Here is a 23,544-nt window from a genome sequence, read left to right on the forward strand (position 1 = left end):
CATGTCCACGGGGCCTGCCGGGCACCCCCCCCACGCTGCCCCGCGGTGAACCCCCCCCCCCCCCCCCACTTGCCCGAGGGTCCCCGCCGGGGATCTGCGCAATCCCCCCGTGAGAACCCCTTCGCTGGGGGCGGGGGGGGCCTTCGGCCGGGTATCCGTAGCCCCTCGACCCCTGTCCTGGGGGGGCAGCTCCCCACGTGGAGCGGCACCCAATCCTGAGGCTGTGTCCTCGAGCGTTCCGCTAGGGGCCCCGGACCCCCCCGGACCCCCCCCGGACCCCTACACCTGGGGTCCTCGCGGGAGGCCCGCACGTGAGGGAGCATCTCGCACCGCGTCCCAGAACGAGCGCCGTGCCAGCTACGGCGTCGCCACGCGGAGGAATTCTGCAACGGAGAGAGGGAACAAGCGGGGAGGGGGGGGGGTGATGGGGGGAGGTGTCGGCATCGTCTCCCTATCCCCGCGAAGAGACGCACGTGGACAGACAGACATACAAAGAGACGCACGTGGACAGAGAGACAGATACACAAAGAAACGCACGTGGATGGACAGACAGACAGACACACGAAGAGACGTACGTGGACAGACAGACACACAAAGAGACGCACGTGGACGGACAGACAGACACACAAAGAAACGCACGTGGATGGACAGACACACACACGAAGAGACGCACGTGGACGGACAGACAGACAGACACACGAAGAGACGCACGTGCACAGACAGACAGACACACGAAGAGACGCACGTGGACAGACAGACAGACACACAAAGAGACGCACGTGGACGGACAGACAGACACACAAAGAAACGCACGTGGATGGACAGACACACTCACGAAGAGACGCACGTGGACGGACGGACAGACAGACAGACACACGAAGAGATACACGTGGATGGACACACACACACACACGAAGAGACGCACGTGGATGGACAGACACACACACGAAGAGACGCACGTGGACGGACAGACAGACAGACACACGAAGAGACACACGTGGATGGACAGACACACACACGAAGAGACGCACGTGGACGGACAGACAGACACACGAAGAGACACACGTGGATGGACAGACACACACACGAAGAGACGCACGTGGACGGACAGACAGACAGACACACGAAGAGACGCACGTGGACAGACAGACAGACACACAAAGATACACACGTGGACGGACAGACACACACACGAAGAGACGCACGTGGACAGACAGACAGACACACACACGAAGAGACACACGTGGACGGACACAGACAGACACACGAAGAGACACACGTGAACGGACACAGACAGACACACGAAGAGACACACGTGGACGGACACAGACAGACACACGAAGAGACACACGTGGACGGACAGACAGACAGACACACGAAGAGACACGTGGACAGACAGACACACGTAGAGACGCAAGTGGACAGACAGACACACGAAGAGACACACGTGGACAGACAGACAAACACACGAAGAGACACACGTGGACGGACAGACAGACAGACACACGAAGAGACGCACGTGGACAGACAGACAGACACACGAAGAGACGCACGTGGACAGACAGACAGACACACGAAGAGACACACGTGGACAGACAGATAGACACACGAAGAGACGCACGTGGACAGACAGACAGACACACGAAGAGACACACGTGGACAGACAGATAGACACACGAAGAGACGCACGTGGACAGACAGACAGACACACAAAGAGACACGTGGACGGACAGACAGACACACACGTGAAGAGACACACGTGGACAGACAGATAGACACACGAAGAGACGCACGTGGACAGACAGACAGACACACGAAGAGACACACGTGGACAGACAGACAGACACACGAAGAGACGCACGTGGACGGCCAGGAGAGGGACACACGCACCTGTCCTGCACTCCGCAATCGTGGAGTCCATGAGCCGGGGCCCGTCCCGGGCACCGTCTAGGGGCCCCTGCAGGAGGCCGGGGCCCCTGGGCAGCACGGCCTCCCAGGCGGAGAAGCCTCGCGAGGGCCGCGCAGCGGCGTAGGCGAGGAGCGGGGCGAGCGCGCCCCTGGGCGCGTCCGGGGCGGCCGCCGTCTCTGCCAGGGACCAGATCTTGGGTTTTGGCGGCTGCTGCTGCTGCTGCCGCAGCCGCCGCCGGTGCCCCTCGTCCGCCGCCCTCCTCTCCGCGAGGGCCGCCGCCCGCATGGGGGATGCGGGCCCCGCGGGCGACCTCCGACCCCCCCCCGTGCCGCTGCGCCCTTCGCACTCCGACTCCCCCTCGTCGTCGTCGTCGCCGCCGCTGCTGCTGCTGGCGCGGCGCCTCTCCGCGCCCAGGAGTCGCCCGTGCAGGCCGCCGCGCTGCCGCTCCTCCTCCTCTTGCTGCCGCTGCCGCCGCTGCTCCCCGTCGCTGTTCTCGAGGTCGATCTCCAGGTCGTCGTCGTCGTCGTCCTCCTCCTCCTCCTCGTCCCTGCGTGTCCACGACCCGGGCGGGGGTCGCTCGGGGTCACGGAGGCCTCCCGCACCGACCACCGCTGCCCCTCCCTCCCCCTCGCCCCCTCCCCCGCCTCGCCCCCCGCCGCAGCCGTCGTCGCTGGCGCTCGTCTCGAGGTCGTCCGCGTCGCGGGGGCCGCCGCGCGTCTCCTTCTTGAGGCGGCGCCGCGCGTTTGCGAACCACGTGGAGACCTGAGGGGCGGCGCGGGGCGGGAGGGGGCACACGGGGTCAATGACGGTGTCATCACCGACATCATCGGCACCACCACAATCACCGGCACCACCACAATCACCGGCACCACCACAATCACCGGCACCACCGCAATCACCGGCATCACCACAATCACCGGCACCACCACAATCACCGGCACCACCAAAATCACCGGCACCACCACAATCACTGGCACCACCACAATCACCGGCACCACCAAAATCACCGGCACCACCAAAATCACCGGCACCACCAAAATCACCGGCACCACCACAATCACCGGCACCACCAAAATCACCGGCACCACCACAATCACCGGCACCACGAAAATCACCGGCACCACCAAAATCACCGGCACCACCACAATCACCGGCACCACCACAATCACCGGCACCACCACAATCACCGGCACCACCGCAATCACCGGCATCACCACAATCACCGGCACCACCACAATCACCGGCACCACCAAAATCACCGGCACCACCACAATCACTGGCACCACCACAATCACCGGCACCACCAAAATCACCGGCACCACCAAAATCACCGGCACCACCAAAATCACCGGCACCACCACAATCACCGGCACCACGAAAATCACCGGCACCACCACAATCACCGGCACCACGAAAATCACCGGCACCACCAAAATCACCGGCACCACCACAATCACCGGCACCACCACAATCACCGGCACCACCAAAATCACCGGCACCACCACAATCACTGGCACCACCACAATCACCGGCACCACCAAAATCACCGGCACCACCAAAATCACCGGCACCACCAAAATCACCGGCACCACCACAATCACCGGCACCACCAAAATCACCGGCACCACCACAATCACCGGCACCACGAAAATCACCGGCACCACCAAAATCACCGGCACCACCACAATCATTGGCACCACCACAATCACCGGCACCACCAAAATCACCGGCACCACCAAAATCACCGGCACCACCACAATCACCGGCACCACCAAAATCACCGGCACCACCAAAATCACCGGCACCACCACAATCACCGGCACCACCAAAATCACCGGCACCACCACAATCACCGGCACCACCAAAATCACCGGCACCACCAAAATCACCGGCACCACCACAATCACCGGCACCACTACAATCACCGGCACCACCACAATCACCGCCGCCTCCACCGCCGTTACCGCCTCCACCAAGACATTCACCGCCACCACCGCAACAACCGCCACCACCGCAACAAACGCCACCACCACGGCCACCACCACAGGCACCACCACAGGCACCACCACCGCACCTGCGTGAGCGTCATGCGAGTGACGATGGCCAGCATGATCTTCTCGCCCTTGGTGGGGTAGGGGTTCTTGCGGTGCTCGCTCAGCCACGCCTTGAGCGTGGCCGTGCTCTCGCGCGTCGCGTTCTTGGGCCGCCCGTGGTCGCCGCCGAGGCCGTACGGCGAGAAGCAGCCCGGCGGGGGCCCCGCGGGGGGCCCCGGGTAGAGGCCGTAGAGGCCCGGAGGTTGGGCGGCAGGGCCGCACGACACGAGGCCCGGCCCTAGGCCGCCCTTCACGTCCAGCGGAGAGGCCTGGTGGGGGGGGGGGGGTTAGCGGGTGAGAGAGGGGGGCGGTCAACGACTCCGTGGATCTCGTCGCTCGGCGACATCCGTTGTACTGCACTGCCGTACCCCCCCCCCCCCATACATACGCTGAAGTGCATACCTTCTATCAGACTGCATGTTTACTATAAGTACGTGTGGTTAATGCACGCTTGATTCCTTGCAAAAAGGTTTGAACATCTTAACACCATAATCTTGGTTCTTTCGGTAAAGTCACGTAGAAGATAATTTTATTGTTTAATTTTTTTTATCATTTCATTGTTTCCCTTTTACGTGGTGACTTTACCGAAAGAACCAAGAATATGAATCCCTGCAGTCACGAAAGCTTTAAGTCAAAATCTTAACACAAGTTTTATTTCCACGAAGGGTAAAACCCTCTTCTTCTTTGTCATCATTTTTGATACTGGCACAAAGGCATAGATACATCATCTCGACCCGAGCTCTAAGTGCTCTGATACTCGCCTTGTCTTTGTTACCCTTCGCCTTTTGGCGTTATTCCATGGTCCGACACCGCTGGTGAGAGCAGGCCGCCGTCAGTTTCAAAGACAATGCCAAGATTATTGTTATTGTCGGAGCCGGGTTTGTCCCATTGTTTCAAGTCGCGCTCGATTGTGGCAAGTTGCTTTGGTTTTTCTCAGTTAAAATTTGTTTAACAAGACAAAAAAACATCTCACGTTTACCGCTCCAGATATTTATGTATGTGCGGCGAACCCGTATTAACCGGTTTAAAAAACACACACAAACCGGTTTTCCACCACGCGGTTACCGGTTATATTAAAAAAAACGCCACAAATTTTAACCAGATTATAGATAGTACTATACACGTACAAAGATAACAATCGCCCGTATAGCCTTAAACATACGCGCACACGTGGACATACGCACACACGTACACACATAAATGCATGTTAACATGGACACTCATACAGTATACACACGTTTAACACCGTAGACTTTCGCTACCAATGTCATCCATAAGAGGGGTTAGATCGCGTAAATATATAAAACCCGCCACCACCCGAAACAGCCAATTAAATTGTAAACGCTGTGGATTCACCCTCTCCGACAGTGCTGTACTCGTATACACTACACTATACACTACACGATACACTACACTATACACTACACTATACACTACACTATACGACTATACACTACGCTATACACTACACGACTATACACTACACTATACACTACACGATACACTACACGATACACTACAATACTATACACTAAACTATACACTACACTATGCACTACACTACAATACACTACACTATACACTACACTATACACTACACTACTATACACTACTATATACTACACGACTATACTATACACTACACTACTGTACACTACACTATACACTACACTATACACTACACTATACACTACACTATACTCTACACTATACACTACACTATACACTACACTATACACTGCACTCCTATACACTTGTGCTGTGCTAGTGACGAATTGGTCACGTTCTGTTTACGTGACACAATCTTAACTAATTGGGGCCGTCCATAAATGACGTCACGCATCTAGGGGGGGTCAGACATTTGTGACGATGTGTGACGAGGGGGGGGGCGTTTGAGCAACTTTAAATAAATATAGACAACACGTTCTACTTAATTAAATAGACTTTTTAATAAATGTTTTCTCCTACAACATCAGAGTGCAGCGCCACGTTAAATACGCACTACAATGACAACAGTTTAAAGCGATTTGAAGCATGTTTTATTTTGGGGGGTGGGGGGGGCAGAGTTTTGTGACGTCATATTTGAGGGGGGGGTCTGACTTTTTGTGACGCCGTGTGACGAGGAGGGGAGGGGGTAAAAAATCGTCCAAAATCGCGTGACGTAATTTATGGAGGGCCCCTTGGCTGTGTCGGGTGGTGGTGGCGGGCTTTAAGGACATTTAAATTGACGCGATCTCACCCAAACCCCCCCCTACATTATGGAGCATACACACGTGCAGTGTATACACAAGGTATACACACGTGCAGTGTATACACAAGATATACACACGTGCAGTGTATACACAAGGTATACACACGTGTAGTGTATACACAAGATATACCCACGTGCAGTGTATACACAAGGTATACACACGTGCAGTGTATACACAAGGTATACACACGTGTAGTGTATACACAAGGTATACACACGTGTAGTGTATACACAAGGTATACACACGTGCAGTGTATACAAAAGGTATACACACGTGCAGTGTATACACAAGGTATACACACGTGTAGTGTATACACAAGGTATACACACGTGTAGTGTATACACAAGGTATACACACGTGCAGTGTATACACAAGGTATACACATGTGCGGTGTATACACAAGGTATACACACGTGCGGTGTATACACAAGGTATACACACGTGCAGTGTATACACAAGGTATACACATGTGCGGTGTATACACAAGGTATACACACGTGCAGTGTATACACAAGGTATACACACGTGCAGTGTATACACAAGGTATACACATGTGCGGTGTATACACAAGGTATACACACGTGCAGTGTATACACAAGGTATACACACGTGCAGTGTATACACAAGGTATACACATGTGCGGTGTATACACAAGGTATACACACGTGCAGTGTATACACAAGGTATACACACGTGTGGTGTATACACAAGGTATACACACGTGTGGTGTATACACAAGGTATACCCACGTGCAGTGTATGCACCAAGCATACACACGTGCCGTGTATACACAAGGTATACCCACGTGCAGTGTATACACAAGGCATACACACGTGCAGTGTATACACAAGGTATACACACGTGCAGTGTATACACAAGGTATACACATGTGCGGTGTATACACAAGGTATACACACGTGCAGTGTATACACAAGGTATACACACGTGCAGTGTATACACAAGGTATACACATGTGCGGTGTATACACAAGGTATACACACGTGTGGTGTATACACAAGGTATACACACGTGTGGTGTATACACAAGGTATACACACGTGTGGTGTATACACAAGGTATACCCACGTGCAGTGTATACACCAAGCATACACACGTGCCGTGTATACACAAGGTATACCCACGTGCAGTGTATACACAAGGCATACACACGTGCAGTGTATACACAAGGTATACACACGTGCAGTGTATACACAAGGTATACACATGTGCGGTGTATACACAAGGTATACACACGTGCAGTGTATACACAAGGTATACACACGTGCAGTGTATACACAAGGTATACATACTCGCAGTGTATACACAAGGTATACACACGTGCAGTGTATACACAAGGGTACCGAGTGCCCTCTATAGGCTGAAATCACCCACGTGAACTCCGCTCATCATCGAACAGACGGCGGCGGCGCTTCTGCGGCCGTCTGGAACGCTCTCTTCCTTCACGACGTTAAGGAAGCACCCGGAGCGATGCACTTTTACATCATCGAGATCGCACGTCCCAATTAGCGCGGTTGGCTACGTACGGTGCGAAAGACGTTCAACGCACATGCGCAATGCAACACAGAGCGGCCAAGGCAATGATCTCCTGGATAAGCCGACATGGAGCTGCTGGCTGCACAGTGTTGTTCGTGAGCGCCTATTAGCGCCGGTTCCTCCCGGCGCCAACCCCACGGCCACCTTTGTCTCCCCAGTGTGAATTTGAACACACAGACAGCCCAGGGGAGGGCCCATGACCGGTTCATGCGCGGTATTCGTCACTGATGTTGGGCCGTGAGCTCGACATAGAACTCTCTTCGCCCGGGTCTTTAGCTCGGTGCGCTAACACAACTGCGCCAGCGCTCTCAAGCAAATCCCCCACACGAGGCACAACGCACAAAAGATCTCTCCCGTTGCAGCCTCCACGGGCTGCTGGGGGCAAGTGCTGCTAGCGAGCACCCGAAGGGGCTGGTCACAGCGATGTTTAACACACCGCGCCAGTTAGTTACTCATTTGAGGCCCAGTAAACCTGGCGGACGCCCAGGCCCGGTCCGTTCAGTTATGTCACCGATGTTAACAGGGCAGTGCCCAAACCACTGCGCCACCGCTCCTCACGTACATTCACAGCCCGGCAATAAACTACGAGGGGCAGCCTTAGAGAGATCATAGAGGTGAGTTGTTTGACGACATTATTTATGTGAACACACAAGGCTTTCGCCACCAATTCAGTAATGCTGATTCACAATTGACCGTTTGGGTGAAGGGCCGTCCATAAATGACGTCACGCGATTTTGGACGATTTTTGCCTCCCCCCCTCCCCCCTTCATCACACCGTCAAAAAAAGTCAGACCCCCCCTCAAATATGACGTCACAAAGCTCTGCCCCCCCCCCAAAAAATATATAAAACATGCTTCATATCGCTTTAAACTATTGAACTATTGTCATTGTTGTGCGTATTTAATGTGGCGCTGCACTCTGATGTTGTAGGAGAAAACATTTATTAAAAAGTCTACTTAATTCAGTACAACGTGTTGTCTATATTTATTGAAAGTTGCGCATTTTGATGAGACGTCAAATTTCTGAAACCCCCTCCCCCCCCCCCTCGTCACACATCGTCACAAATGTCTGACCCCCCCCCCCCCCCCGTGCGTGACGTCATTTATGGACGGTCCCTCAGATCACCGTGCAAGTGAATTATTACGTGTCGTACGCCCTTGCTCCACCCGACATCAGAGCCCAATTCATGACGTTGCCCCGTGGTGAACCCACGTGGCCCATCTATTACCGCTTCAGTAGCAACAACAGCTGGAACAATCCACACAGATTTAACACGTGGCAAGTCCGACGTTTCGCTGCATTATATACTAGTAAGGCAGTGGTTCTTAATCTGGTGTGCCAGCACGTACATACATACACACAGCAGGCATGTACATACACACAGCCATAATGTACATACACACAGCTAGCATGTACATACACACAGTCAGCACGTACATACATACATACACACAGCCAGCATGTACATACACACAGCCATAATGTACATACATACAGCTAGCATGTGCATACACACAGCCAGCACGTACATACATACACACAGCCAGCATGTACATACATACATACACACAGCCAGCATGTACATATACACACAGCCAGCATGTACATACACACAGCCATAATGTACATACATACACAGCCAGCACGTACATACACACAGCCAACATGTACATACACACACAGCCAACACGTACATACATACATACACACAGCCAGCATGTACATATACACACAGCCAGCATGTACATACACACACAGCCAGCATGTACATACACACAGCCAGCACGTACATACACACAGCATGTACATACACACAGCCAGCATGTACATACATACACACAGCATGTAAAGATACACAGCATGTACATACACACAGCATGTACATACATACACACAGCCAGCATGTACATACATACACACAGCCAGCACGTACATACATACACCCAGCCAGCATGTACATACATACACACAGCCAGCACGTACATACATACACACAGCCAGCATATACATACACACAGCACGTACATACACACAACATGTACATACACACAGCATGTACATACATACAGCCAGCACGTACATACACACACACAGCCAGCACGTACATACATACACACAGCCAGCATGTACATACACACAGCCAGCATGTACATACATACACACAGCCAGCATGTACATACACACAGCCAGCATGTACATACATACACACAGCATGTAAAGATACACAGCATGTACATACACACAGCATGTACATACATACACACAGCCAGCATGTACATACATACACACAGCCAGCACGTACATACATACACCCAGCCAGCATGTACATACATACACACAGCCAGCACGTACATACATACACACAGCCAGCATGTACATACACACAGCACGTACATACACACAGCATGTACATACACACAGCATGTACATACAGCCAGCACGTACATACACACACACAGCCAGCACGTACATACATACACACAGCCAGCATGCACATACACACAGCCAGCATGTACATACATACACACATCCAGCACGTACATACATACACACAGCCAGCACGTACATACACACAGCCAGCACGTACATACATACACACATCATGTACATACACAGCCAGCATGTACATACACACACAGCATGTACATACAGCCAGCACGTACATACACACAATATGTACATACACACAGCATGTACATATACACAGCATGTACATACACACAGCATGTACATACACACAGCCATAATGTACATGCATACAGCTAGCATGTACATACACACAGCCAGCACGTACATACAGCCAGCATGTACATACACACAGCATGTACATACACACAGCATGTACATACACACAGCATGTACATATACACAGCATGTACATACACACAGCCAGCAAGTACATACACACAGCCAACATGTACATACACACAGCCAGCACGTACATACACACAGCATGTACATACATACACACAGCATGTACATACACACAGCCAGCACGTACATACATACACACAGCCAGCACGTACATACACACAGCATGTACATACAGCCATAATGTACATACACACAGCATGTACATACACACAGCATGTACATACACACAGCATGTACATACACACAGCATGTACACACACACAGCATGTACATACACACAGCATGTACATACACACAGCATGTACATACACACAGCATGTACATACACACAGCATGTACATATTTGCGTGCGAACAGCAGAACACAGCAGTGGCACGGGACGCCGGTCCAGAGCCGAGACGTTTGCCGAGCGCAGGCCCCAAACACGCCGAGCGTCCAGCAACAATCTGCGCTGTTATCAAAACTGCGTCTTCGATTGAGCGAGTTCATCCGTGGTGGGTCAGTCAGTGGGCAAGCGGCCGAGTGGCTGAGTCCGTGGGCGAGTGACAGCGAGTGACAGCGAGCGAGACTCGTGCGAGTGGTTGAGCGATTGCGTCGCTGTGAGCTGCGGTGTTGGTGGCGGTACGCGCGTCGCCGCACGGCGAATTTCTTTCGCGTTAATCGTGCGGAGGCACGGAGCTTCCAGCGGTGGTGGATGCGTCGGGTGTGTGGCGTCGACCGGAAGACCTCCACGTGTGTGTGGAGGGAGGAAGCAACGAGCCGAGTTCGTGCAAGCTAGGGGACCGCTTGCAGACGTTAGCGACCGCAGAGCGACAGGGAGACGAGCGAGCGAGAGAGCGAGCGCCGGTGAATTGGACCTGTGAGCAGTGCCGGATGAAGCGAGTTGCGGGGCAGGGAAGCATGATGTTATAAAGGGGCGTTGAATATTTTTCTTAAAAAAAAACCCCGTAAATATTGTTACACGAATTTTTTTCACTCGCGTAGTAAAGTAATTGTATTTTTTTTTTATTTGCTACGCAGCCAGATAATACGACGACAAATCGCTCGCCTTAAACACCCGGTCGTTCTTCATAAAAGTCGAAGGCGGTATAGTACTATAGTGATAGAGCAAGTGCAGAATCACCGAACCGGAGTTGACAGCTCGAAAGCTTTTAGCGCGGGGGCCCTTGAAAGTGCGGGGCCCGTAGCTACTACAAATATAGTGGGTGTAACGACACTTTCATATATTAACGCGATATAACCCCAAATAAACGATATGGTGAATGCTATTGGTCGCGAAAGTCTGCTACTTGTTTCACTGTGTAAAGATGTCTTGTCTGTTTTGTTTGTGTGTCTCCCTTGTGATGGTGACTTTGTAGGATGAGCGTTGAGATTTATAAGGGGCACACGGGGTGACCAATAAGGTCTGAATTGGTCTGTAATATGGCAGGGCATTGATAAGGAGTTGACAGGAGTGAATAGTAGTGTAGTGTATAGTAGTGTATAGTGTAGTGTATCGTAGTGTATAGTGTAGTGTATATTGTAGTGTATAGTGTAGTGTAGTGTATAGTGTAGTGTATAGTGTAGTGTGTAGTGTATAGTGTCATGTATAGTGTAGTGTATAGTGTAGTGTATAGTGTAATGTATAGCAGTGACTTACAAAGTAAGGAACTCTCTAAGTCAGTGACTCACCAGGTAAGGAACTCTCTAAGTCAGTGACCCACCAGGTAAGGAACTCTCTAAGTCAGTGACTCGTCAAGCAAAAAACTCTCTAAGTCAGCGACTCACCAAGCAAGGAACTCTCTAAGTCAGCGATTCACCAGGTAAAGAACTCTCTAAGTCAGCGACTCACCAGGTAAGGAACTCTCTAAGTCAGTCACTCACCAAGTAAGGGACTCTCTAAGTCAGTGACTCACCAGGTAAGGAACTCTCTAAGTCAGCGACTCACCAAGCAAGGAACTCTCTAAGTCAGCGACTCACAAGGTAAGGAACTCTCTAAGTCAGTGACCCACCAGGTAAGGAACTCTCTAAGTCAGTGACCCACCAGGTAAGGAACTCTCTAAGTCAGCGACTCACCAGGTAAGGAACTCTCTAAGTCAGTGACTCAGCAAGTAAGGAACTCTCTAAGTCAGCGACTCACCAGGCAAGGAACTCTCTAAGTCAGTGACTCAGCAAGTAAGGAACTCTCTAAGTCAGCGACTCACCAGGCAAGGAACTCTCTAAGTCAGTGACTCAGCAAGTAAGGAACTCTCTAAGTCAGCGACTCACCAGGCAAGTAACTCTCTAAGTCAGTGACTCAGCAAGTAAGGAACTCTCTAAGTCAGCGACTCACCAGGCAAGGAACTCTCTAAGTCAGTGACTCAGCAAGTAAGGAACTCTCTAAGTCAGCGACTCACCAGGCAAGGAACTCTCTAAGTCAGTGACTCAGCAAGTAAGGAACTCTCTAAGTCAGTCACTCACCAAGTAAGGAACTCTCTAAGTCAGTGACTCACCAAACAAGGAACTCTCTAAGTCAGTGACTCACCAGGTAAGGAACTCTCTAAGTCAGTGACTCACCAGGTAAGGAACTCTCTAAGTCAGTCACTCACCAAGTAAGGAACTCTCTAAGTGAGTGACTCACCAAGCAAGGAACTCTCTAAGTCAGCGACTCACCAGGTAAGGAACTCTCTAAGTCAGTGATTCACTAGGTAAGGAACTCTCTAAGTCAGTCACTCACCAAGTAAGGAACTCTCTAAGTCAGTGACTCACCAGGTAAGGAACTCTCTAAGTCAGTCACTCACCAAGTAAGGAACTCTCTAAGTCAGCGACTCACCAGGTAAGGAATTCTCTAAGTCAGCGACTCACAAGGTACGTACCTCACTAAGTCAGCGACTCACCAGGTAAGGAACTCTATAAGTCAGTGACTCACTAGGTAAGGAACTCTCTAATTCAGCGACTCACCAGGCAAGGAACTCTCTAAGTCAGCGACTCACTAGGTAAGGAACTCTCTAAGTCAGCGACTCACCAAGCAAGGAACTCTCTAAGTCAGCGACTCACCAAGTAAGAAACTCTCTAAGTCAGCGACTCACAAGGTAAGGAACTCTCTAACTCAGCGACTCACAAGGTACCGAACTCTCTAATTCAGCGACTCGCCAGGCAAGGAATTCTCTAACTCAGCGACTCACCAAGCAAGAAACTCTCTAAGTCAGCGACTCACCAAGTAAGGAACTCTCTAAGTCAGTGACTCACCAGGCAAGGAACTCTCTAAGTCAGCGACTCACCAAGTGACCAATCAAACGGACCCAAGGTGAGCCATGATCCAAGGTGAGCCATGATGCAAGGTGAGCCATGGTGCAAGGTGAGCCATGGTGCAAGGTGAGCCATGGTGCAAGGTGAGCCGTGGTGCAAGGTGAGCCATGGTGCATGGTGAGCCATGATGCATGGTGAGCCATGATGCAAGGTGAGCCATGATGCATGGTGAGCCATGATGCAAGGTGAGCCATGATGCAAGCTGAGCCATGATGCATGGTGAGCCATGATGCATGGTGGTTCGTGATGCATGGTGAGCCATGATGCAAGGTGAGCCATGGTGCAAGGTGAGCCATGATGCATGGTGAGCCATGATGCATGGTGAGCCATGGTGCATGGTGGTTCGTGATGTAAGGTGAGCCATAGTGCAAGGTGAGCCATGATGCATGGTGAGCCATGGTGCAAGGTGAGCCATGATGCAAGGTGAGCCATGATGCAAGGTGAGCCGTGATGCAAGGTGGTTCGTGATGCAAGGTGAGCCATGATGCAAGGTGAGCCATGATGCATGGTGAGCCATGATGCAAGGTGAGACATGATGCATGGTGAGCCATGATGCATGGTGAGCCGTGATGCAAGGTGGTTCGTGATGCAAGGTGAGCCATGATGCAAGGTGAGCCATGATGCAAGGTGAGCCATGATGCAAGGTGAGCCATAGTGCAAGGTGAGCCATGATGCATGGTGAGCCATGATGCATGGTGAGCCGTGATGCAAGGTGGTTCGTGATGCAAGGTGAGCCATGATGCAAGGTGAGCCATGATGCAAGGTGAGCCATGATGCAAGGTGAGCCATGATGCAAGGTGAGACATGATGCAAGGTGAGACATGATGCAAGGTGAGACATGATGCAAGGTGAGCCATGATGCAAGGTGAGCCGTGATGCAAGGTGAGCCATGATGCAAGGTGAGCCATGGTGCAAGCTGAGCCATGATGCATGGTGAGCCGTGATGCAAGGTGAGCCATGATGCAAGGTGAGCCATGATGCATGGTGGTTCGTGAGTCACCGATCCGCCAGGAATCTCAGCCGGCCGCTCGCCCATGCCACATTCGAGCACGGTTGGCTACGTACGGTGCGTAAGAAGTTCAACACACATTCACATTAACACGCAGTCGGCTTTCGCTGACCAATATTATTCATCTTGAAGGTTGTTTTTTTTTTGGGGAGAGGATGGCGTGGGGGTGGGTGTTTTAGATCGCGTCAATATGATTGTGTCGTGTAACCCGCAAGCATCCGACCATTAGGAGGGGGTTTGTCACGTCAACACAACGTGGCGATGAGTTTACTACTCCAGCATGCACACCGGTGTGCGAGAGACAGACGGACACACACACACGCATGCACGCCGGTGTGCAAGATGCTGAAACAAATTAAACCCTCACACAATGCATACCCAAAACAATTGTCAGTGGACGCATTTATATGCACGCGATCTAGCCCAAACAAACCTTTATTTTGAATACATACATATGAAAAAAAAGTTATAATAGGCTCGACCCTTGCTGGCAATAAAACAGGTGTTTTATAGATGTTTAAAGACCAAATAGATGCCTATTGCATGCAAGCCACCAACAACTTTGCATTAATCACACCCACGTGTGGCTAAAGAGTTTGCTTATGTTCTAGACGCCTTGATGCTGCCAAAAATAGCGCCCATAGATATGTACATCCAGCTCCGAGAGACAGACACACACACAGAGACATACAGAGAGACACACGCAGAGAGACACACACAGAGAGAGCCACACACAGAGAGACAGACACACAGAGAGAGACACACACAGAGAGACACACACACAGAGACACACACACAGAGACACACACACAGAAACAGACACACACACACACAGAGACAGACACACACAGAGAGAGACACGTACAGAGAGACACACACACACACAGACACACACACAGAGACAGACAGACACACACACAGACAGACACACACACAGAGAGACAGACATACAGAGAGAGAGACACACACAGAGCGACACACACACAGAGACACACACACACAGAGACAGACACACAGAGAGACACATACACACAGAGACACACACACAGAGAGACACACACAGAGATACACACACAGAGAGAGACACACACAGAGACAGACACACACACAGAGACAGACACACACAGAGACAGACACACACACACAGACACACACACACAGAGACAGAGAGAGAGACAGACACACACACACACAGAGAGACAGACACACACACACAGAGAGAGAGACACACACAGAGAGAGACACACACACAGAGACACACACACAGACAGACACACAGAGAGATACACACACAGAGCGACACACACACAGAGACACACACACAGAGACAGACACACAGAGAGAGACACACACACAGAGCGACACACACACAGAGACACACACACACAGAGACAGACACACAGAGAGACACACACACAGAGCGACACACACACACAGACACACACACTCAGAGACACACACACAGAGACACACACACACAGAGACACACAGACAGAGACACACACAGACACACACACACAGAGAGACACACACAGAGACAGACACACACACACAGAGACACACACACAGAGACAGACACACACAGAGACAGACACACAGAGACAGACACACACAGAGACAGACACACACAGAGACAGACACACAGAGACAGACACACACAGAGACAGACACACAGAGACACACACACACAGACGCACACACACAGAGGCAGACACACAAAGAGACACACACACACAGAGACACACACACAGAGACACACATACAGAGAGACACACACAGAGACACACACACACAGAGACACACACACAGAGATAGACACACACACACACAGAGACACATACACACACAGACAGACACACACAGAGACAGACACACACACAGAGGCAGACACACACAGAGACAGACACACACAGAGACAGATACACACACAGAGACAGACAGAGAGAGAGAGACAGACACACACACAGAGACACACACACAGAGACTCACCAAGTGACCAACCAAACCAGACGAGGCATGATGCAAGGCGAGTCAGCCGATGATCGCAAGCTAAACCTCACATTGATGCGCCCAGCATCTAAGCCCGGCAGAGCTTCGAGAGCGAGAAGAGAGAGGGAAGTCTCACAAAGTGTCTCACAAAGTAGACCCTCTCCTACCCCCTAGCCACCCCACCCCCCTCGCTGGCCGTGAGTGAGACCCCGCGACCCCAGGGCTGGAGTGAGCTACTCACCAGATGAGGGAAGAATCCGTGCAGCTCGCCGGCGTAGGGGAGGTATCCACACAGCGCCTGGCCACCCCCGTAGGGACTGGCGTATAGTCCCAGGAGGGAGGCGGCGGTAGCCCCCAGAAGGGGTCCCGAGGTGGCCCCCCCATGTCCACCGCCACCGCAGGGCGGGCTCCCCGCGGGGTCGAGGCGAGGGCCTCCTCGCTCGACGCCTCGGAGCATCGGGGCGCATCCCAGACCCGGGAACGCCATTCGCGTGTCCCGGCAGCCTCGCTTGGCTACTCCGCGTTGCGCTCCTCTCGCCGCTCTCTCCTCTCTCGCAAGCCGCGTCTCAACACCCCCACTCGCCGCTCTCCGCTACGTTCGCCTCTCTCCGCACTAAACTCTGCGAGGGTTTGCGAGCTTCCGTTCCGAGACGCGGATCCGCGCGCGAGTCATGGGCGCGGGATTCTCGTGCTCCCGCCCGGGGTCTCTCCGCGCCCGGGGTCTTTCCCGGCCGGGGTCTCTCCGCGCCCGGGGTCTCTCCGCCCGGGGTCTTTCCCGGCCGGGGTCTCTCCACGCCCGGGGTCTCTCTGCGCCCGGGGTCTCTCCCGGCCGGGGTCTCTCCGCGCCCGGGGTCTCTCCGCCCGGGGTCTCTCCCGGCCGGGGTCTCTCCGCCCGGGGTCTCTCCGCGCCCGGGGTCTCTCCGCCCGGGGTCTCTCCCGGCCGGGGTCTCTCCGCGCCCGGGGTCTCTCCGTGGGGGTCTCTCCGTGGGGGTCTCTCCGCGCCCGGGGTCTCTCCGCGCCCGGGGTCTCTCCGCGCCCAGGGTCTCTCCGCGCCCGGGGTCTCTCCGCCCGGGGTCTCTCCCGCTGTCTCCCTGGGTCTCCCCGTAGGTGTCCCCACGGGGAGTGGGTGGTGGTGGTGATGGGGGGGGGGGTCTCTCCCGCGGTCTCTCGCACGATTCTTCTCCGTGGATCTCCCCCCCCCCCCGATGGGGGTCCTCCCGGGATGAATCCGCGCAAGACGGGGGCGGAGTAGGAGACGCAGCAGCTGCCGCCCGAGGAACCGACAACTTCTCCTTACTCCTCTGCTGCTGCTGGCCGAGCTGGGCCGGTGGAGCTGGGATGGGGGGGGGTCGAGTCGCGCCGCTGGGGCGTGGGAGCCGCGCGAGCCGCGGGAGCGGCCGGGTTGAGAGCTGAGCGGCGCTGCCGGGGTGGGGAACCCTCGGGGCTGCGCGCCGCGTTTATGGAGCGCACGCGGAGGCCCCGAGCCGCCCGCCCCGGGAGCTCTCCGGTTGGCTCCGCTCGCCCCGAGGCCACTCCCCCCCCCTACCCCCCCTACCCCCCCCCCCCCCCGCTTGTCTCTCCCCGCGCCCCACGAGGAGGTTGACTGAGACACAAACACGAGGCTCTTAGCCCAGCGGCACCTCCCCGCGCCTCGCCCTCTTCATTGCACCCCCCACCACCTCCACCACCGCCGCCTCTCCACATCGCTCCCCCATCCCTCCCTCCCTCTCTCCCTCCCAACCTCATCTCCCTCCGCCCCCCTCCTCTCCTTCTCTTCCACTCACCCCTCCCCTCCCTCCCTCCCCTCTCTCCGCCGGTCCCTCCATCCCCCCCCCCCGTAGACGCACGGACCCCGCTGTGCGCAATGTTCCGCAGTCTCGCGCCTCTTACGACCACGCGTCCACATTGGTGTCAGAACACCACGCTAGGAGCGATAGGAGAGTGACAGGGGGGCGACTGGCCGCCTGGTGCCACGCAGCAGGTGACACAGCAGGTGACACAGGAAGTGACACAGCAGGTGACAGCAGGTGACACAGGAAGTGACACAGCAGGTGATAGCAGGTGACACAGGAAGTGACACAGCAGGTGACACAGCAGGTGAGACAGCAGGTGACACAGCAGGTGACACAGCAAGTGACACAGCAGGTGACACAGCAGGTGACACCGCAGGTGACAGGGGATGTGACACAGCAGGTGACACAGCAGGTGACACAGGAAGTGACACAGCAGGTGACACAGCAGGTGACACAGGAAGTGACACAGGAAGTGACACAGCAGGTGAGACAGCAGGTGACACAGGAAGTGACACAGCAGGTGACACAGCAGGCGACACAGCAGGTGACACAGGAAGTGACACAGCAGGCGACACAGGAAGCGACACAGGAAGCGACGCAGCAGGTGACACCGCAGGTGACACAGCAAGCGACACAGCAGGTGACACAGCAGGTGACACAGCAGGCGACACAGCAGGTGACACAGCAGGTGACACAGCAGGTGACACAGCAGGTGACACAGGAAGTGACACAGCAGGCGACACAGGAAGCGACACAGGAAGCGACGCAGCAGGTGACACCGCAGGTGACACAGCAAGCGACACAGCAGGTGACACAGCAGGCGACACAGCAGGCGACACAGCAGGCGACGGTTTCTTTCTCGCCCCGTGTCGCATCTGGAGTGAAGGTGCGGACACACGTGGCAGAGCGTCAGCATTTATACAGTCCTCGTTACCTCCTCGTTACCTCCTCGTTACCTCCTCGTTATCTCCTCGTTACCTCCTCGTTACCGTCCCGCACTCCCACGCCCACGGCTGGGCTCTGTGGGCCGGAGTCGCCGCACATCGTAGTGGCCAAAGCAGTGGCTAGGAGATGTTAACTACCTCGCCTGGTGTGCAGGAGGTCGTGGGTTTGATCCTGACCCTGATGCCTGCTGCTGTATATTTGGAGTTTGCGTGTCTCTCTCTCTCATCATCATCACGGTGGCTAGGAGATGTTAACTACCTCGCCTGGTGTGCAGGAGGTCGTGGGTTCGATCCCGACCCTGATGCCTGCTGTGTATTTGGAGTTTGCGTGTCTCTCTCTCTCATCATCATCACGGTGGCTATGAGATGTTAACTACCTCGCCTGGTATACAGGAAGTTGTGGGTTCGATCCCGACCCTGACGCCTGCTGCTGTACATTTGGAGTTTGCGTGTCTCTCTCTCATCATCATCACGGTGGCTAGGATATGTTAACTACCTCGCCTGGTGTGCAGGAGGACGTGGGTTCGATTCCGACCCCTGATGCCTGCTGTGCATTTGGAGTTTGCGTGTCTCTCTCCCTCTCTCTTTCCCCGTGGTCGCGTGGATTTTTCTCCGGGTCCTCCAGGTTTCCCATCTACAATTCGGACTCAGCATCACGCCTTTAGACTATTTGGCTGCTATAAATTGCCACGTGATAAGCCACTTCGTTGGGCTATACTTTGTGACATCCAAGGTCGCTTTTGAAAAGGAGCTCAGCAGATCCTTACCTGGTACAATAAACAAAAGCGAATATCATTTGGTACGTGCGTTGAACTTCGTTCGCACCGTACGTAGCCAACCGCGCTAATCGGAGGCGCGGGGGAGGGTGACCACGAACTGAAACGCGAAAAGCAGCTCTAAAGTAACGAGTTCGTCCATCAAAATTATTTAAAAAGTGCATTGCTCCGGTGGGATTCATTATATCGGAAGAAGGTCGTTTCTGGAAAATGTATGCGATAGCTCAGTGAGCCTTACGTGATAAAACTTGTAAGGAAAAAAAAATGTTTAAAAGTTTAGACAGTTTTGCGTTCGAGGGCGGCATTCGAGATGCTCGATCTCCCCATCGGGCAGGCAGGACAACGTGCATCATCACCACCATGAACTGGGATCTAAACCCCTAGGCAGAGCCGTCCCCTATAGGGTAGACGGAGAATCGGAGCGGCCGCCCTGGGCGCCGCGCTTTGGGGGGGGGGCAGGGCAGGGCGCACCTCCCGCCTAGTCCACAGGTTGACTGAGTGTGCGGCGACGATTCAAGAAGAGACGCGGGGTCCGTGAGAAATCTACGCCCCTCCAAGTACTCAATTGATGTCGGATAGGATGCATGGAGGTGACATGAATATCGCTAACGGGGGGGTGGGGGGGGAGTCACTAACCTCGTCACCCCATTCATCCCATCACCCTCCTGGTCTCCCATCACCTTCACATCCCATCACCCTCCTGGTCTCCCATCACCCTCCTGGTCTCCCATCACCTTCACATCCCATCACCCTCCTGGTCTCCCATCACCCTCCTGGTCTCCCATCACCTTCACATCCCATCACCCTCCTGGTCTCCCATCACCCTCCTGGTCTCCCATCACCCTCCTGGTCTCCCATCACCTTCACGTCCCATCACTCTCCTGGTCTCCCATCACCTTCACGTCCCATCACCCTCCTGGTCTCCCATCACCCTCCTAGTCTCCCATCACCCTCCTGGTCTCCCATCACCTTCACGTCCCATCACCCTCCTGGTCTCCCATCACCTTCACATCCCATCACCCTCCTGGTCTCCCATCGCCCTCCTGGTCTCCCATCACCCTCCTGGTCTCCCATCACCCTCCTGGTCTCCCATCGCCCTCCTGGTCTCCCATCACCTTCACGTCCCATCACCCTCCTGGTCTCCCATCACCCTCCTGGTCTCCCATCGCCCTCCTGGTCTCCCACAGTCCGTCAGGCCCCGTGTCCGTGCCTCGCCCGAGACCACTGCTGCTCATCTCCCCTTTATAGCCCGACAGAACCAGTGTGGGTAGGGGGGGCATTCCACATTCCTATGGCGGGACAAAGCGGTGCTTATTTTTTCCTCATCGGAGGGATGATGGGCAGAGTTAAGTTAACCCCCCCCCCCCCCCCCCCGCAAAGGAGAGGAACTCTGTGACAACTCTCGCGACTGCTTAGCGAGAAGTTCCCATGGGCTGCTGCTGCTCAATGCGAAACGACTCCACGCCGTTCCCTGCGCGGGGGGTGGAGGAGGGGGGGAGGGGGTGGAGGGAGGGGGGGGGGGACGGTGGAAGAGGAGGGGGGGAGCTGAGGAGGAGGGGGGCAGTCGGACAGATGAAAGGGGATATCGCGTTACCTTGCTCCAAACCACGGCTCCCTCCCTCCCTCTCTCACTCCATGTGGAACCCATCAGCGGGTGGAGTGAGGATGGGATGGACAGAGGAGAGGAAGGGGTCAGAGAGAGAGAGAGACAGTGATAGAGACAGGGAAGAGCGGTGGGGGGGGGGGGGGAGAGACGGGAGACACCGGGAGAGACACAGGAGAGGCAGGGAGAGAGACAGGAAAGAGATAGGGAACAGGGGGGAGAGACCAGGGAGAGGCCAGGAGAGACGGGAGACACCGGGGAGAGACAGGGAGAGAGACAGGGAGAGAGACAGGGAGAGAGACAGGGAGAGAGACTGGGAGAGAGACAGGGAGAGAGACAGGGAGAGAGACAGGGAGAGAGACAGAGAGACGAGGGAGAGAGACAGAGAGACAGGGAGAGAAACAGGGAGAGAGACAGGGAGAGAGACAGAGAGACGAGGGAGAGAGACAGAGAGACAGGGAGAGAAACAGGGAGAGAGACAGGGAGAGAGACAGGGAGAGAGACAGGGAGAGACTTTTAACTTTTAAACAACTTTTATTGCCGCCAGCAGCAAAAGCACTGGAGGCGATTTCGATATGAAACGCACAAAGTCACGTGGTTGTGGTGGTCATCGCGCACGCCACGTTGACGAGCGAGCGCTTCAGAAGGTGAACATGAGGATGCCGTCCATGCAGACAGGGAGAGAGACAGGGAGAGATACAGGGAGTGAGACGGGGAGAGAGACGGGGAGAGAGACAGGGAGAGAGACAGGGGAGTGTAGAGATGCGTGGATGGGGGTCTCATTGTGGAGTCATTCCAAGAGTTGCGATCAGCGGGTCTTCAAGGAAAGAATGTCATAACACAGCCTGGTACCGTCTCACGGACGAGAATAGTGGCGGCTGCTCGTGTGATCGTCACAACTTCGTCGACCACTACCACCACCATCATCACCACCACCACCACTACTATCATCACTACCACCATCATCATCACCACCACTATCATCATCATTACTACCACCACTATCATCATCATCACCACCACCACTATCATCATCATCATCACTACCACCATCACCACCACCACTATCATCACTACCACCATCATCATCACCACCACCACTATCATCATCATTACTACCACCACTATCATCATCATCACCACCACCACTATCATCATCATCATCACTACCACCACCACCATCATCACCACCACCACTACTATCATCACTACCACCGTCATCACCACCACTATCATCATCATTACTACCACCACTATCATCATCATCACCACCACTATCATCATCATCATCATCACTACCACCACCATCATCACCACCACCACTACTATCATCACTACCACCACCATCATCATCACCACTATCATCATTACTACCACCACTATCACCACGACCATCATCACCACCACCACTATAATCACTAGCATCACCACCACCATCACCACCACCATCACCACCACCACCTATGGTGTGGACCAATCAGC

At 53.9% G+C, this 23,544-nt stretch overlaps 1 protein-coding gene across 1 annotated transcript; it reads right to left on the minus strand.

Annotated features, from left to right (window-relative positions):
• Positions 1–357: 357 nt before the first annotated feature.
• On the minus strand, positions 358–18,448 carry LOC142906300 (uncharacterized). Its single transcript, XM_076053835.1, has 4 exons — positions 17,188–18,448; positions 3,984–4,271; positions 1,891–2,671; positions 358–383 (listed from the first exon to the last, which is right to left on the minus strand). Exons 1-4 carry the CDS (start codon positions 17,431–17,433, stop codon positions 358–360), a joined length of 1,341 nt encoding a protein of 446 aa, XP_075909950.1. The 5' UTR covers positions 17,434–18,448.
• Between the last annotated feature and the right edge of the window lie 5,096 nt (positions 18,449–23,544).

Source organism: Petromyzon marinus, chromosome 63 (genome assembly GCF_048934315.1).
Source record: "Petromyzon marinus isolate PM22_M1 ecotype Great Lakes invasive population chromosome 63, UKy_Petmar_22M1.pri1.0, whole genome shotgun sequence".
In the NCBI taxonomy this organism is placed as follows: domain Eukaryota; kingdom Metazoa; phylum Chordata; class Hyperoartia; order Petromyzontiformes; family Petromyzontidae; genus Petromyzon; species Petromyzon marinus.